Here is a 16573-nt window from a genome sequence, read left to right on the forward strand (position 1 = left end):
TTAAATAATCAGATATTTTATAATCATCTACACCTAAAACATCCCTGACAAAATTAACACGGTATTCTTTTTGAAGAGTACTAAATTTATAAAACTTTAATACTCCTTTTTGGTAATATGTTAATGCAATATCATTACCTTTTTCATCTTTTACATATAAGATTTGTCTTTCATTATGATCTTCCCTAACAAAAAAACCTACTTCATTACGTGTAGTTTCACCATTTTTTTTATAAAATTGTTTAATCATTTTTTTTGTAGTTTCTTTTTTACGAATTTTAGCATCATTTTCTGATAAATCTCTTGTTACTTCAATTTCTTTATTTATATACTTTTGAAACTCTTCATCATTTTGAACAGACGTTTCTTCTTCTTCTTTATCATAATCATTATCAAACTCATAACCTCCTTCAGCCATTTTATTCATCTAAAATATTAGATAATAAACAATAAAAAGAACCTGTTAAAAACAACTTAAGATAAAAATAATTAAATTTTTTATTTAACATTATTTTTACATTTTTTACTAATTTTTCTTTTGTTTCTTCATCCATTTATTTAATTAAAAATTGATTCATAGTTTGGTGGATTTCCCACGTTCACATAGTGGTGATTTTCAACTAAAGTTATTTTGTTTATAAAAATTATAGATTTTCCATTTTTTTTTTTATTTCATTTCTTACTCTATTTTCTGTTTCTTCTATAATTTTTCGTCTTTCATCTTCTGGTAAACTTTTTGAAGTTTTTAAATTTGTCATTTTTAAATTTTTTTTCATCTCATTAAATTTTTCTAGTTCTTCTAAAATAAGTTTAAATTCTTCTTCACTTATTTTATTGTCAGTTAAAGATCTAGAAATTAAATCTTTAATACTATTTAATTTACACTCTGCTAAAGTTTTTATTTCATAATGTTTTTTAGCTTTTGAAGTAAGCTTTCTTCTTATTAATTTTATTACACCCCCAACACTACCGAATGCGACTGCTGTAATCTGTAATGGTAATAAAATAGGAATAGCAATACCTATACCTGCAGAAATAACTGATGCTGAAATTAAAGTTGTATCTATTCCATCTGTAAAGTTTACTCCTCTTTTATATTTTTTATATAAAGAATTTCTTTTGTCTCTTTCATTTTTTAAAGAATTTTCTATTTCTGTTATTTTTTGTAGTCTATAATTTTGTCCATCTTCTATAGGTAATTCTGGATATAAATTAGGAGCTGTAGGTTGTTTCATTTTTTAAAGTAAAAATTGATTTTTTTATTTTAGGAGTGTGCACTCTTAAATCCCACAGAATTCTTTCTTCGCCTGTTCTCCCGGTTTTTTTATTTATTTTTTTTGGAATTTTTTTGTTGTTTTTTGGGTGTTTTTAATAACGTTTTTTTCCAAAGTAAAAAAAACAATTTTTTGGGAGTAAGAAAATTTGGTGTTTTTTGGGGTGTTTTTTTGCTTTTTTATAAAAATTTAGGGCTCTTTTACTTGAAATGAGGGTAATTTTTTGGGGGTCAAATTTTTTTTTTTTTGGAGGGGGGGGGTATAGGTGTGTGATATTGTGTAGTGTACCCATCAGAGAAGAAGACAGACATCTTACCACCTTTATCACTCCATGGGGAAGATACAGGTACAAGACTGCTCCTCAAGAAGGATACATTGCATCAGGTGATGGTTACACAAGAAGGTTCGACTAAATGTGTCGACGATACTCTTCTGTGGTCTGATGATATTGAAGAAAGTTTCCCTCAAGCTTGTCATTGGTTGAAGATTTGTGGAAAACATGGAATAACTTTGAACCCAGAAAAATTCCACTTCGCGCAAGATACAGTTGAGTTTGCTGGATTCGAAATAACAAACGATAGTGTGCGCCCTTGCAAAAGATACTTGCAAGCAATGTTGGATTTCCCTACACCAAAGAACATAACAGACGTTCGATCGTGGTTTGGCCTTGTCAATCAGGTTTCGTATGCATTTAGTATGGCCGATCGCTTAAAATCATTTCGTCAATTGATCAAACCTGGGACACCATTTCGTTGGGATAGTCAGCTAGAAACTCTCTTTCAAGAAACAAAGACTGTAATTGTTAGCGAAATCGAGGAAGGGGTACGCATATTTGACAAATCCAAACCGACTTGCTTAGCAACTGACTGGTCAAAATCCGGACTTGGATTCTGGTTATTCCAAAAGCATTTCAATTGCCAAAAGCTTCTACCATTCTGATGTAACGAGGGTTGGAAAATTACACTGGTAGGCAGTCGCTTTACTCATGGTGCTGAATCACGGTATGCTCCAGTAGAGGGTGAAGCTTTAGCTGTTGTTGACGCACTGGATAAAGCCAGGTATTTCGTTCTTGGTTGTGAAGAACTTATTATTGCCGTAGATCACAAACCACTACTCAAAATTTTTGGTGACCGATCACTTGACAAGATTTCAAACACCAGGCTACGAAACCTCAAGGAAAAAACATTGCGTTACAAGTTCGCAATGATGCATGTCCCAGGAGCAAAACATCGTGCTGCCGATGCCGTTTCGCGGAACCCAACAGGAAATAATTCAGAGGAACTCAAGTTAATTGATGACATAGCATTGATTACAGAAGACAGCAACCAATTTGATTACTTGTCTTTTCAGACTATTCAACACAATTTTTTGTCATCAATCATGAAAGACGATTTCGAGAAGACCTCTACACAGTAGATGGTGTAGTCATTTATAAGGATCGCATCGTAATTCCTCCTGCACTCCGCAAAAATGTATTGATTATCATCCACTCAGCACACCAAGGTGTCACATCAATGATGTCAAGAGCAGGGTCGTCAGTCTTTTGGCCTGGAATAACCCCAGATATCACTACTCTACGCAATGAGTGTTATCAATGCAATCGAATGGCACCATCACAACCATGTGCTCCACCAACACCACCTGTGTACCCAGATTATCCTTTCCAATGTTTGTGCGCTGATTTCTTCCATTATAAAGGCGTAAATTACCTGGTAGTCGTAGACAGATATTCTAACTGGCCAATCATTGAGAGGGCCCACAATGGTGCACAAGGTCTAATTGAGTGTCTACGAAGAACATTTGTTACTTACGGAATACCCGATGAGTTATCTTCAGACGGAGGAACAGAATTTACTGCCTCTACAACAAGACAATTCCTTATAGTATGGGGAGTGCATCATCGCCTTTCATCGGTTGCTTTTCCACATAGCAATTGCAGAGCTGAAGTTGGCGTAAAAACAGTCAAACGTTTAATCACTGATAACACTGGACCAAACGGTGAACTTGAAACAGATTCTTTACAACGAGCAATTCTACAATATCGCAATACACCTGATAGAGAAACAAGATTATCACCAGCTATGTGTGTGTTTGGACGCCCAATTCGTGACTTCATCCCAATTCTTCCTGGTCGGTATAAACCGCATGACACATGGCATGACACTTTATCGAAACGCAAAGAGGCTTTGAGGCATAGACACATGAAAGTAGCCGAAAAACTTTCCGAACACACAAAACAACTACCTCCATTGACTATTGGCGACCATGTCCGAATCCAGAATCAGATTGGTGTGAATCCATTGAAATGGGACAAAACAGGACAAGTTATTGAAGTGAGACAATTTGACCAATATGTAATACGGGTTGATGGATCGGGTAGAGTTACCCTTCTCAACAGAAAATTTATTCGGAAATACGAACCAGAACAAATACCCAGAAAGGATATCAATTGACACTGATTTGAAATTAATAGCCAAACAAATAAAGCCAGTGTTACATGAATCATCTCCTAAGGGCAAAACAAAGCTCTCTAGTGCTCCCTGCGCAGAAAAGAATGTGCTCACTGAAGACTTGTCTACTTCACAAGACGAACAGAATCACGAGGATCGAGACTCTTGTCAAAATGAGTCACACCCTACAGATATTGCGTTGAATCATTCACAACTACCCAACGTGCCAACAGCAACAGAGGGTATGAAAACGCCCATTTCACAAAGCATTCCGTTGGATTTGACACAAACTAATTCTTCACCGCCTAAAGAAGCTCCAACTCCAATCAGACATTCCAGTCGTCAAAGAAAAGAACCGTTATGGCTCCAAGATTACGAACATTAGTTTGAACAATACATTTCATATAAACACTATGTTAATACACTAGATCAAAAGAGAGGTCTACTATTCATCAGCCATCGTTATATTTCAAATGGACATACCAATGACTTGTGGGGGATAGAGGAATATCCTTATGATTGTTATTAATTTATTGATTTATTGTTTCAGATCTCCATCATTTCTGATGTCAATTAAAGATATAAGAAAACAGTGTTATACTCATTTAATTGATAGTAAAAAACAATCCGATAAACATGTTGAATCTTAAAGATATGAAACTCTGAAGCCTTACATTATAGGACTATCGTTTATAGTTCTTTATCCTAACTAAATGTTGGTTTTTTTTGTGGTGTATATTAAAAAATACCTTACAAATTTCAGGATTCGACACTAACGCATCCTACAATATTTTTTAACAGAATGAGAATTGAATTCCGATCCGTTTGTACGGGGAACATGTGGTTGCAGCCCCCTCTTTAAATGCCTGTTCGATTTATTTTTTGCAGTGTCGAAAAGGGAGATAGACAGCAGTTTGTTTTATCAAGAAGTTATGTACGTTCTGCTATACATTTGACAGTCAGTAATTATTCTGAAGTACATATGTCGACCAGAGGCATGGCACAGAGAGTAGAGGTTTTAAAGTACCAGATGCTTATCTGAGATTCCAATTTGAACTAAAGAAAGCAATATATAAAGATATGTAGGAGAAATAATCTATATGAATAAAGTTATGTCACAAAAGGAACTTGTTTTTTTTATACACAGAATTTGTCAAACGTCTCCATAATAGAAGAGATGTGAATGCATCCTTCATAGTCTTGTGATAATAATGGTAATAATTTATATAATTTCTGAGATGATATAGCAGTGCTATTGGTTTCCCCTTTCTCCTTCTTCAAAGAACTTGATCATCTGAACTCTTTTTTTTTTTTTAAATTACAGCCCTGTTCAAGAACAGTTAAAAGAGCATATGCTTAATTTTCGTTATCTTCCAGAATCTTTTTTTTTTTTAAATTAAACAGGTTGTACATTATACATAAAATATGCCAGTCAACCGCAAATGTTAACACCCAAAAAAGGTCTTTAGTATATTCATTTTTCAAATTTCAAAATATGCCAAAGGTGTAAGCATCCCAAACATTACTCTTGTACAAAACTGTAACAGATTATCAAAGACTGTCTAGTAAGTACAATTTTAACCCAAGCAGCTGCTCTTTTAAGCACCATTTTTGCAACGACTTGGTTGATTGTAAGAGTTCGGTGCAGAGACTGAAAACTTGAGACAATAACATGGAGATAAGTATGTATAAGAACAACGTTTTCAAGAATATAGGCGGGGGGGGGGGGGCTTTCGTCGGGGAAATATGTTTGATTAAACATAGGGAATCACTGGAGCATGACTGGAGCGTGCTCCCCTTAGCTCAGTCTTAATTCCTTGTTGATGGATTGTTTTCTGGCTTGCTTTAGTAGAGTATTGTCTGCATGTTTCACACTCGAGTAATATATATACGCATGTGCAGTACATGAAATATGAAGACACCGATGTACTACTATAGTACTTGACTTGTTATAGTGAGCAAGTATGAGAAAAATAGAGTGAGCCACCGTATACAGTAACAATTAATATAAGGGAACTTTGATATTCTTGAAAACTAGGGAGAGGTGTTTGAGAAAATTGAGTCTAATGTAAAACGGTTAAATAAGTAAAGACTCTTAATGTCTTTTAAATTTTCGACTGTAGGTAAACTAATAAGAAAAGAAAAAGATATAAATAGTAAATTAAAATCGTATGAATAATATTGGCGAACAAAAAAAGTATCACATTATGTCGCCGGACAATTGTAAGATGCTATAAGATAGACTAAAAATGTTTCGAAAATATAGCACAAAAGAAATCATGAAATAACTCGGTGCAATCCGAATTTAAGATGCAAACACATCAAAAGAAAAACAAAATCAACATCATATCTCCGCATGACACAAAACAAAAACCAACTGCAATCAACAAATAAGACGCAAAGAATAAAAAAAATCCATTCGCGAGCAACTACCGACTTATTATACTGTATGATCGAACACAAACATAAATCACGCTAACATGTTTAACCCCGCCACATTATTTATGTATGTGCCTGTCCCAAGTCAGGAGCCTGTAATTCAGTGGTTGTTGTTTGTTTATGTGTTACATATTTGTTTTTCGTTCATTTTTTTTTTTAAATAAGGTCGTTAGTTTTCTCGTTTGAATTGTTTTACTTTGTTATATCTGGGCCTTTTATAGCTGACTATGCGGTATGGGCTTTGCTCATTGTTGAAGGCCGTACGGTGAATATGACACCAACGAAATAAGACGCAAACTAAATTACAAGAAATTGCAAGATAAATAAATGACGTATAAAAAATAATTCCGAACGACAATTGGTTAACACAAACAAAAGGAGTACAACGATATAAATTTATGCCACCCCAAAAACTCAACTTCACAATGGTCAACCAATCCGGGTTACTGTATAACTAAGGTGTAACAAAATGTGTAACAAAACTTTTTTAAATAATACAGAAATTATGACTGTCGGTGTAATTGTAATTGTTAAAGAAAAAAACATGTCAAACATGCAAATATTATTTAAACAAATTAGTTTTCATCACTTAAAAGTCATGTGGTGTTACATATATAGGACGGGTGTGTTTGATTCAAAAATTAATTAACAAAACCCCGTCATATATATAACATCCAACTTTGAAATTGCGTCCAAATGTCAAAGGAGTAGGTCCGATAAGGACCGATTTTGGCCTCAAATTTCAGGTTCATATGACATAAGATTTTGAACACTTTTTAAACACTTAAGTGTCTATTTAATTGGAATCAATTAGTTTATGTGAAAGATGTTAACTGATTTAGTCATTAAAAACGATCTGATTCAAGCTCAAATATGAACAATCTACAAAATATGCCGAAAAATGGCACTTTTTAGATGGTTTTTGTCAAAAATGAAAGTGGCCGCATCTGTGTTCATCCTCAACCTTTATATATGTTATGTATTATCATCAAATATTGAGGATGAACACGAATGCGGCCACTTTTGTTTTACACGAAAGCCGTCTAAAATTTAACTAAAATGATAGAATAGTGAAGATTTCAGTAATTTAGCATGACTTAATGGTGCTAGTACCCGATATTTGTGCATTGTATTGTCAAAAACATGCTATATTTATGTAGCAGAACCATTCGACTTTTAATAAATAACTAATATTTTAAATTCTAACAATTTTGTAAAATTGCTATATTTTGGGGCCAAAAAGGGGTCTTATTGAACCTACTCCTTTAGGTGTACCACTTTGGGAATGGTCTTAAACGATTGGCAATTCATTTCTCAATTTTTGTAATTTTTCCCAGATTTTTTCTATGTCCAGCAAAAAAAAGTAGCAGTTTATAAGGAGACCCCCTAAATGACGTAACAGCTTGACTTATGGTCGTTTTGAAAACGATTGTTTGCAAGTTGCATTGTCAACAATTGTACAATATGAAAATTAAACAACGTGAATGCAAATATTTATAATGACTTTACGGAAAGTAACTTTTGTGACATCTTGACAACCGTATACAAAGTTAATTTCACTTTTCTACCTTCTAAACACAAGAGGTCGAATTCTTTTGTTCTATTTAAACCGCATATCGGACTGTATAAACCACTGGCCAGAAGGTTTTTCCTGCAACACCATATTTCTATATAAAACAAATATAATCAATGATATGATATTTGTAAATCACTAACAAAAAGTATATAATGTTATTTAAATCGTCTACCATCCCGTCTTTATATGTTATATATTCTTTAATAAAAACAGTTTAAAATTAAAGTCTATCTGATAGTACCGATTAACATTAAATGAATAGGCGTACATATATTTAATCAAATGTATCATTATATTGTGATTTTTAGTTAAAGTAATAATGATTCAAACACTTCATTTATCTTCCTGTATATACCACCAAAACTTTACCTTGTTCACTAATCCATGAAATAAGTTAAAGGTCGAGTGAAAACTGTCTGTCAGGCATGATGACCTGGCAAAGTATGCACATACCAAATATTGTTATCCTGTTACTCATAATAAGAAAGACTTACTTCAAAAAATAAAGTCACTCGCTACTGACATGACTATTACAATGTAGGAATAAAAATGTAAATTGATACTTAAAAGAACCCCAATGTCGGAAATGTATGGATAAATCATTGAAGCAGCAGGAAAAGCTGTGGTTACTGGGATAAATCAAGAAAGTCTACACAGATTAATTTAAACTAAATCTAAACTGCAGACTGATGAAGACCAGCCCCACTATCTACTTTGTCAAGTGGATAATAAGGGCTGGTTATAATAAGACTGATCTAAACAGTAAAGTATGAAGTTTCATTTTATCATTCATTTTTCAGTCATCTACATCTACCTAGACAAAAGCTGAAATGATTGCTAAATTAACTTACATCCGCAATACATGTAAGATTTTGCATGCAAAATGAACATATTAAAAAGTTCTTTCTAAATATTGGACTTGATTTTAAAAAAGATGTCACTAGATTTTTCCCAAACACTTATATCTATAATGTGATACCTTAAAAGTTAAATTCTGTATTACTTGGTGACTCCCTCTCATCCCTTATTATGAATGCTGTATTATCAAAACACATCAAATATTAAATAGAATTTACTGCCAGTTCAAATAGAGATTTTTAGGTAGCCAATATGCAGTTTTGATTCTGAAGAAAGATTGTCACAATATTTCAAAGTAATTGTCAATAATTTGCAGATTGTGAATTCCATTTACGCTTATGAGAATCAAATAAAAGCTATAACAAGAACTTGAAGAACCTAAAAAACATGTTGTTGACACAGCACAAGTACTGAGGTAGTTAAAATATTAGGATTGCGTTGGAACACAGATCACAATACTCTAAAGATATGCTGTTTATATAGATTAGACCGTTGGCTTTCTTGTTTGAATGGGTTATACTAGTCATGTTGGGGCCCTTTATAGCCTGCTGTTTAGTGTGAGCCAAAGCTTTGTGTTGAGGGCAGTACTTTTTTACTTTTACAAATTGTGACTTGGATGGAGGTTTGTCTCTTTGGCACTCATACCACATCATCTTATATCAATTGACACAGAAATAGACCTCATCATGAAAAGGGAAAATCTAAGAGAATCTTTCAATATCTAAGATCCACTTAGGATCATCAGTACAGCTACCCAAATAAGGTTTTTACATAAATCAGCTCAATATCTGATAGAGCAGGTTGAATATAGTTTTTATAACAAATGCATATAATGACAAACAATTTTTTTAAATAATATTTTATTAGATTTTGTTCGTGAAGTGCCATAGTATTAATAAAAAAACTCATAAATTACAAAAGTATCACAAATTACACAACTCATTAAATATAACAAGACTTAACAAATAAATAAAAAAAAATCTACACAGAGTCTTGAATAGCTTGATATACAAAAATAAATTGCCATGGGATTGTTTTTGGAAAGAAATCATGTTAATTGATCATTATGTAACTTTAACCGACTCCCTCACGACTTGAAAAACCTCCTTATAACTCAGTAACATGTACAAATTCATATAAAAAATGGTTTCCATAAAAAAATAATCAAAACATTAATCTTTGTATCTAATGCCTTGTCTTAGACCCTTCTGAAATTGTGTGATTATAAGGATATGCCAAACACTTTCAGTTTAATACAAATTATGTACAAAATTTTCATTCATACATAAATACTAATATTTTGATGGCCAACACAAAACTTATCCTTATATTTCATTTTGATTGCCTTAGATTTTATTGAATTTGTATGATAGTAAGGATATGCCTATCAGATGATGATACTGTTGTTGTTTTTTTTTTTTTTATCTTAACTGAAAATGTAAATGTAACTTTATTTCAATTTCATATTCATTGAGAATATATTTTTTGTTGCTCTACAATGTTTAACATGTTTAAAATATAAACACAATTAAAATGCACCATTCTGTGAAAATAAAACATAGACAAATAAAACAAGTGATTCTTAACAATTTTTCAACATTCATAACAAAATCAGAATACAGCCATTTTGTTTGTAATAATATGAGACGAGCTGTAAACTTTTAAACATTAAATTGGATGGACCATATATCAGTTGAACTCTGAACTGGGACAAGATCCCTAATGCGCCTTGAAATGAGGAACTCAAAAGTCACGTGTAAACAAAAATTCTCTGTGTAGTGATATTTGACACTTTTCTATGATAAACAAGTGACTGAGCTTAACCATTCGAGTTAATTTAGAAAGTAGGGGAACACAGAATAAATGTGTAAAATCTATGGAGCTATTAAATGTGTTCAAAGTATTAAATTTTCAAAGAACTTTTTGTGTTAAAAATGGGATTATTTACCATGAGGAGCCGCATCACAAAAGGATACTCGGGGTTTGCTAATTTACGGAAAAAGTAATCTCACTTCGTACCCCGAAAATTTAACCACATATGTCAAAATGTCTCAGCTTCGAAACGAGCCATCACACATATCCAAGTTAACGATATGGACTGAGCAACAGAAGAAAACGTTACCATTACGGCCTATGGAAAAACTAATGCGCATCTGTACCCAATTTAGAAGCTAAATTCCAGAAGTTGTTGGACTGATTTATGGATGATTTCACCTGTACACCACCGAAAATGATGGTTAGTATTTTTTTATTTATACCTAGTTATCATAAATGGTTTAAGATAAATATTATTGATAAAGATCAGCAAAAACTCAAGGAAATTTTCGCTTTTAAAATACATTACTGGCACGGGGCTGAACTCTTTTTTTAGGCACAATCATAACTTTGTTTACTTCCGAGAGATCCGAAAGGAATTTGTTAGCTACATTGAAAAGGCAAGAAATAACTTTTAAATATTATTAAATTGTAAGTAAACATGACACAATATAGTCTTTGTTATGTAATTATCACTCTGGTCTACAGGAATACGTGATAATCAAGGGAGATAACACACTTCATACGAGTAAAGTGAGATACATCATCGCATGTGCTTTTAACCAATGATTTGACCCCTGGTCAGTAGATATCATATGCAGAAAAAACAGAATTAAGAAAATCATGAATTATTATTTTTAATGCACATGAGCAAAACGAAAGATATTGTCATTTCTCAGCACTGAAAAAGGGGGAGGGTCAAACTTTTTTGAAAACAATATTTCTGCACCTATTCAATTATTAAGCTAGTTAGCTACTACCCATTGCTTCTAATACAAAAGGTTTAAATGAAGGTGGCTAAGCCACAAGGGAGAAGCATTTGTCTTTCTTTGTGATTAAACTTTCAAGAATAAGATTTTTCTCTCTCAATAATACTTATGTATTTAAATCAAATGATAACAAAGCCTGAGTATTTTTTTTGTCTTATTTCAGTTCCAGACGTATCATTATTTTCAACCTGAGATGGCAAACTAGAGGTTTTAAAAAGTCCTGAATAACTGGTAAGCATTTTGTTTTATTAGGCAAGCTCTAAATTGTTTTTTATGATAGATAGGCAATTGAAATTACAGTCGGTATGTTAAAAATATGCTAATATGAAAACTGTTGCTATGGTCTTGGTATTAAATGAAAAGGCTTAGTTACAGATCGTTACGACTCAATATTTCGAGTTAAATCTTGCGGCAACTGTTTCTCATGTAACACTGCAAACTATATTTAGCACTACTTTGATCTGTCGTTATTTAATGACGCCATTATACATGTGATGTCACAATGTTTCCGTTAAGACCTCTTGTGGATTTCTCACTGATAAAAGGTTTTCACTGAAATACATGTAAAAAACATTTTTTTCTCAAATAGAATTATGTGAAAGGACAAGTTTTGAAAATTTGCACTATATTGTACTCTAATTATATGATATGGATGATTTCCAAGTAGTTTAGAGTGGTTTTAACAGTATTAAATACCAGATTTCCACTAGTAAGAATAATTATTTTGGTGTTGTTTTTTTTATACAACCTTCATTTTTGCATAATTTCTCTGTCAAAATGCACTTTAAGGCACAAGAAAATTTTGTAGAATGCTTTAACAGGGTCTGTGTATTGTAATAAGAGGTTATAATCAGAAGTTTTGTCCTTGTTTTGACTAGTGAAGGTATTCTGGAAGAAATTACTTATACATACTCATTGTATTCAAAATAAATGAATATAGCGACGAAAGTGTCATTGCCTTATAGTGCTAAAACAACTTTATTTTTTTTCAGAAATGGACAAAAATACACAGATTTATTCAGAATGTTATACCGATGAAGATCACATAAAAATATTTGGAAAAATCAGAAGTATGGATTTCAATATGGGACAAGATCCCTAATGCGCCTTGAAATGAGGAACTCAAAAGTCACGTGTAAACAAAAATTCTCTGTGTAGTGATATTTGACACTTTTCTATGATAAACAAGTGACTGAGCTTAACCATTCGAGTTAATTTAGAAAGTAGGGGAACACAGAATAAATGTGTAAAATCTATGGAGCTATTAAATGTGTTCAAAGTATTAAATTTTCAAAGAACTTTTTGTGTTAAAAATGGGATTATTTACCATGAGGAGCCGCATCACAAAAGGATACTCGGGGTTTGCTAATTTACGGAAAAAGTAATCTCACTTCGTACCCCGAAAATTTAACCACATATGTCAAAATGTCTCAGCTTCGAAACGAGCCATCACACATATCCAAGTTAACGATATGGACTGAGCAACAGAAGAAAACGTTACCATTACGGCCTATGGAAAAACTAATGCGCATCTGTACCCAATTTAGAAGCTAAATTCCAGAAGTTGTTGGACTGATTTATGGATGATTTCACCTGTACACCACCGAAAATGATGGTTAGTATTTTTTTATTTATACCTAGTTATCATAAATGGTTTAAGATAAATATTATTGATAAAGATCAGCAAAAACTCAAGGAAATTTTCGCTTTTAAAATACATTACTGGCACGGGGCTGAACTCTTTTTTTAGGCACAATCATAACTTTGTTTACTTCCGAGAGATCCGAAAGGAATTTGTTAGCTACATTGAAAAGGCAAGAAATAACTTTTAAATATTATTAAATTGTAAGTAAACATGACACAATATAGTCTTTGTTATGTAATTATCACTCTGGTCTACAGGAATACGTGATAATCAAGGGAGATAACACACTTCATACGAGTAAAGTGAGATACATCATCGCATGTGCTTTTAACCAATGATTTGACCCCTGGTCAGTAGATATCATATGCAGAAAAAACAGAATTAAGAAAATCATGAATTATTATTTTTAATGCACATGAGCAAAACGAAAGATATTGTCATTTCTCAGCACTGAAAAAGGGGGAGGGTCAAACTTTTTTGAAAACAATATTTCTGCACCTATTCAATTATTAAGCTAGTTAGCTACTACCCATTGCTTCTAATACAAAAGGTTTAAATGAAGGTGGCTAAGCCACAAGGGAGAAGCATTTGTCTTTCTTTGTGATTAAACTTTCAAGAATAAGATTTTTCTCTCTCAATAATACTTATGTATTTAAATCAAATGATAACAAAGCCTGAGTATTTTTTTTGTCTTATTTCAGTTCCAGACGTATCATTATTTTCAACCTGAGATGGCAAACTAGAGGTTTTAAAAAGTCCTGAATAACTGGTAAGCATTTTGTTTTATTAGGCAAGCTCTAAATTGTTTTTTATGATAGATAGGCAATTGAAATTACAGTCGGTATGTTAAAAATATGCTAATATGAAAACTGTTGCTATGGTCTTGGTATTAAATGAAAAGGCTTAGTTACAGATCGTTACGACTCAATATTTCGAGTTAAATCTTGCGGCAACTGTTTCTCATGTAACACTGCAAACTATATTTAGCACTACTTTGATCTGTCGTTATTTAATGACGCCATTATACATGTGATGTCACAATGTTTCCGTTAAGACCTCTTGTGGATTTCTCACTGATAAAAGGTTTTCACTGAAATACATGTAAAAAACATTTTTTTCTCAAATAGAATTATGTGAAAGGACAAGTTTTGAAAATTTGCACTATATTGTACTCTAATTATATGATATGGATGATTTCCAAGTAGTTTAGAGTGGTTTTAACAGTATTAAATACCAGATTTCCACTAGTAAGAATAATTATTTTGGTGTTGTTTTTTTTATACAACCTTCATTTTTGCATAATTTCTCTGTCAAAATGCACTTTAAGGCACAAGAAAATTTTGTAGAATGCTTTAACAGGGTCTGTGTATTGTAATAAGAGGTTATAATCAGAAGTTTTGTCCTTGTTTTGACTAGTGAAGGTATTCTGGAAGAAATTACTTATACATACTCATTGTATTCAAAATAAATGAATATAGCGACGAAAGTGTCATTGCCTTATAGTGCTAAAACAACTTTATTTTTTTTCAGAAATGGACAAAAATACACAGATTTATTCAGAATGTTATACCGATGAAGATCACATAAAAATATTTGGAAAAATCAGAAGTATGGATTTCAATATGGGACAAGATCCCTAATGCGCCTTGAAATGAGGAACTCAAAAGTCACGTGTAAACAAAAATTCTCTGTGTAGTGATATTTGACACTTTTCTATGATAAACAAGTGACTGAGCTTAACCATTCGAGTTAATTTAGAAAGTAGGGGAACACAGAATAAATGTGTAAAATCTATGGAGCTATTAAATGTGTTCAAAGTATTAAATTTTCAAAGAACTTTTTGTGTTAAAAATGGGATTATTTACCATGAGGAGCCGCATCACAAAAGGATACTCGGGGTTTGCTAATTTACGGAAAAATTAATCTCACTTCGTACCCCGAAAATTTAACCACATATGTCAAAATGTCTCAGCTTCGAAACGAGCCATCACACATATCCAAGTTAACGATATGGACTGAGCAACAGAAGAAAACGTTACCATTACGGCCTATGGAAAAACTAATGCGCATCTGTACCCAACTGTGCTACTCTTTAGCTCTTGATGCCCATTGACCAGACACCTTGTATGTCTTTGCTCGTGATTGATGTGCCTCTGGTGTCATCATCTGAAAAGAAATAATATGGTTTGTATGTTTCTTCTCCAGGAGCCTATCTGATAGGTGGTAATAAAACGTTGTTCTTTAACCTCTAAAGAAGGTTCACTCTCTTGCCGTAGAAAAACGTTTAGACCATTTTTGGGTAAATCCGAACTTGGTCATGCACATCTAGAATTAACCTGTTATTTGACATATTGTTTGTGGTTTACAATGCATGAAATTTTTTAAGGTGATGTTTTTTTTTTAAGAATACGCTTTATTTTAGCTTTTGCTACATTTGCATTGGTTCTAGATTTGTGAACTTAGGCTACAAGTGAATTTCTTAAGACTTGATAAAGGGTGAAAATATTTCCTCTTTTTAAAATCAAATTCTAGGTTAAAATATGAAAAAGACTCAAGTAAAAGATAATCTTGATATACAAACTAAAAATAAAAACAATGCAGGTCAAAAGTAAAAATATGGATAGCAAGCAGCAACACTGGAATAATCAACGAAAATGTGAATCATATTATGTATTACGAAAGTGTGGAAAATTGGTTTCACATGTCACCTTATGTATTGTTCTGTTCCTAAAACTTTAATAATAATAATTGTTTTGAGCTGGGTACTTCACAATCGTTTACGTTGCGCAACTTATCGATCATAGTTTTACATCTCAGTTGTTACCTTGAAAGATGGTTTAGGAAAAGAAAACAAACATTGTTTTAAAGATGTTCAAAAGTAACACATAAATTTGATTTTAATCTTCGTCCTTTAACTAGAAGAGGAGTATCCAATAATCTGACGTGATTCCTAAAGTAACTTTGTTAAAGTTTAAGAACATTTTGTTCTGATTGAGTGTTCATTATTACAATGTAGGATTTTAAAAAAGATATTTAGGAATTTAATAAAAACACCTCTGCAACCTGACATTATATTGTCTGAAAAAAGGAAAACAAGTTCGAAAGAAGAAATAAATTTATGTGAGTTGGCTGAAAATGTGAGTGTAAAAAAAATATTGACACAAGAGGTGGCGAAAACAGAAGTTGACACAGGAGAACCCTATAATTAGGTAAACCTCACTTGCATGACTGTGACATCAAATTCTATTATATTAACAACAGTGTGTGAAGAAAAAAACCCAGATTGGGCAAAAATTTCAAACATAGGAGTACAACTGTAAACAGTGTTCATAATCTTAATCACTATAAAACAAACAAATATGTGAACAAAGAAAAACAAAATGACATATAGACAAAGCACTTAAACAAAAATTGAAAGTCAAGATACAAAAAATTACCACACCATAATACCACAGTGGCTTAATGTATTAGTATCAAGCCACGCCAAAAATGGATTAAACAGTAAAGGTAAATAATTTACAAAGACA

General features: G+C 32.4%; 1 protein-coding gene and 1 long non-coding RNA gene across 3 annotated transcripts; both read left to right on the plus strand.

Moving 5' to 3' along the window:
• The first annotated feature begins 1661 nt into the window (after positions 1 to 1661).
• On the plus strand, positions 1662 to 4109 carry LOC134727870 (uncharacterized). The gene is made up of 3 exons (XM_063592264.1): positions 1662 to 1968; positions 2625 to 3650; positions 3748 to 4109. Exons 1-3 carry the CDS (start codon positions 1662 to 1664, stop codon positions 4107 to 4109), a joined length of 1695 nt encoding a protein of 564 aa, XP_063448334.1.
• Positions 4110 to 10309: 6200 nt separating this feature from the next.
• On the plus strand, positions 10310 to 15123 carry LOC134681272 (uncharacterized). Of its 2 annotated transcripts, none has more exons than XR_010100596.1 (5): positions 10310 to 10833; positions 11565 to 11632; positions 12394 to 13016; positions 13748 to 13815; positions 14577 to 15123. It is a non-coding gene; the product is annotated as an uncharacterized LOC134681272 (long non-coding RNA). The 2 variants fall into 2 exon arrangements; XR_010100597.1 differs by lacking the exon at positions 10310 to 10833 and adding an exon at positions 10848 to 11063.
• Positions 15124 to 16573: the final 1450 nt, after the last annotated feature.

This window comes from Mytilus trossulus, chromosome 8, assembly GCF_036588685.1.
Source record: "Mytilus trossulus isolate FHL-02 chromosome 8, PNRI_Mtr1.1.1.hap1, whole genome shotgun sequence".
NCBI classification, from domain to species: domain Eukaryota; kingdom Metazoa; phylum Mollusca; class Bivalvia; order Mytilida; family Mytilidae; genus Mytilus; species Mytilus trossulus.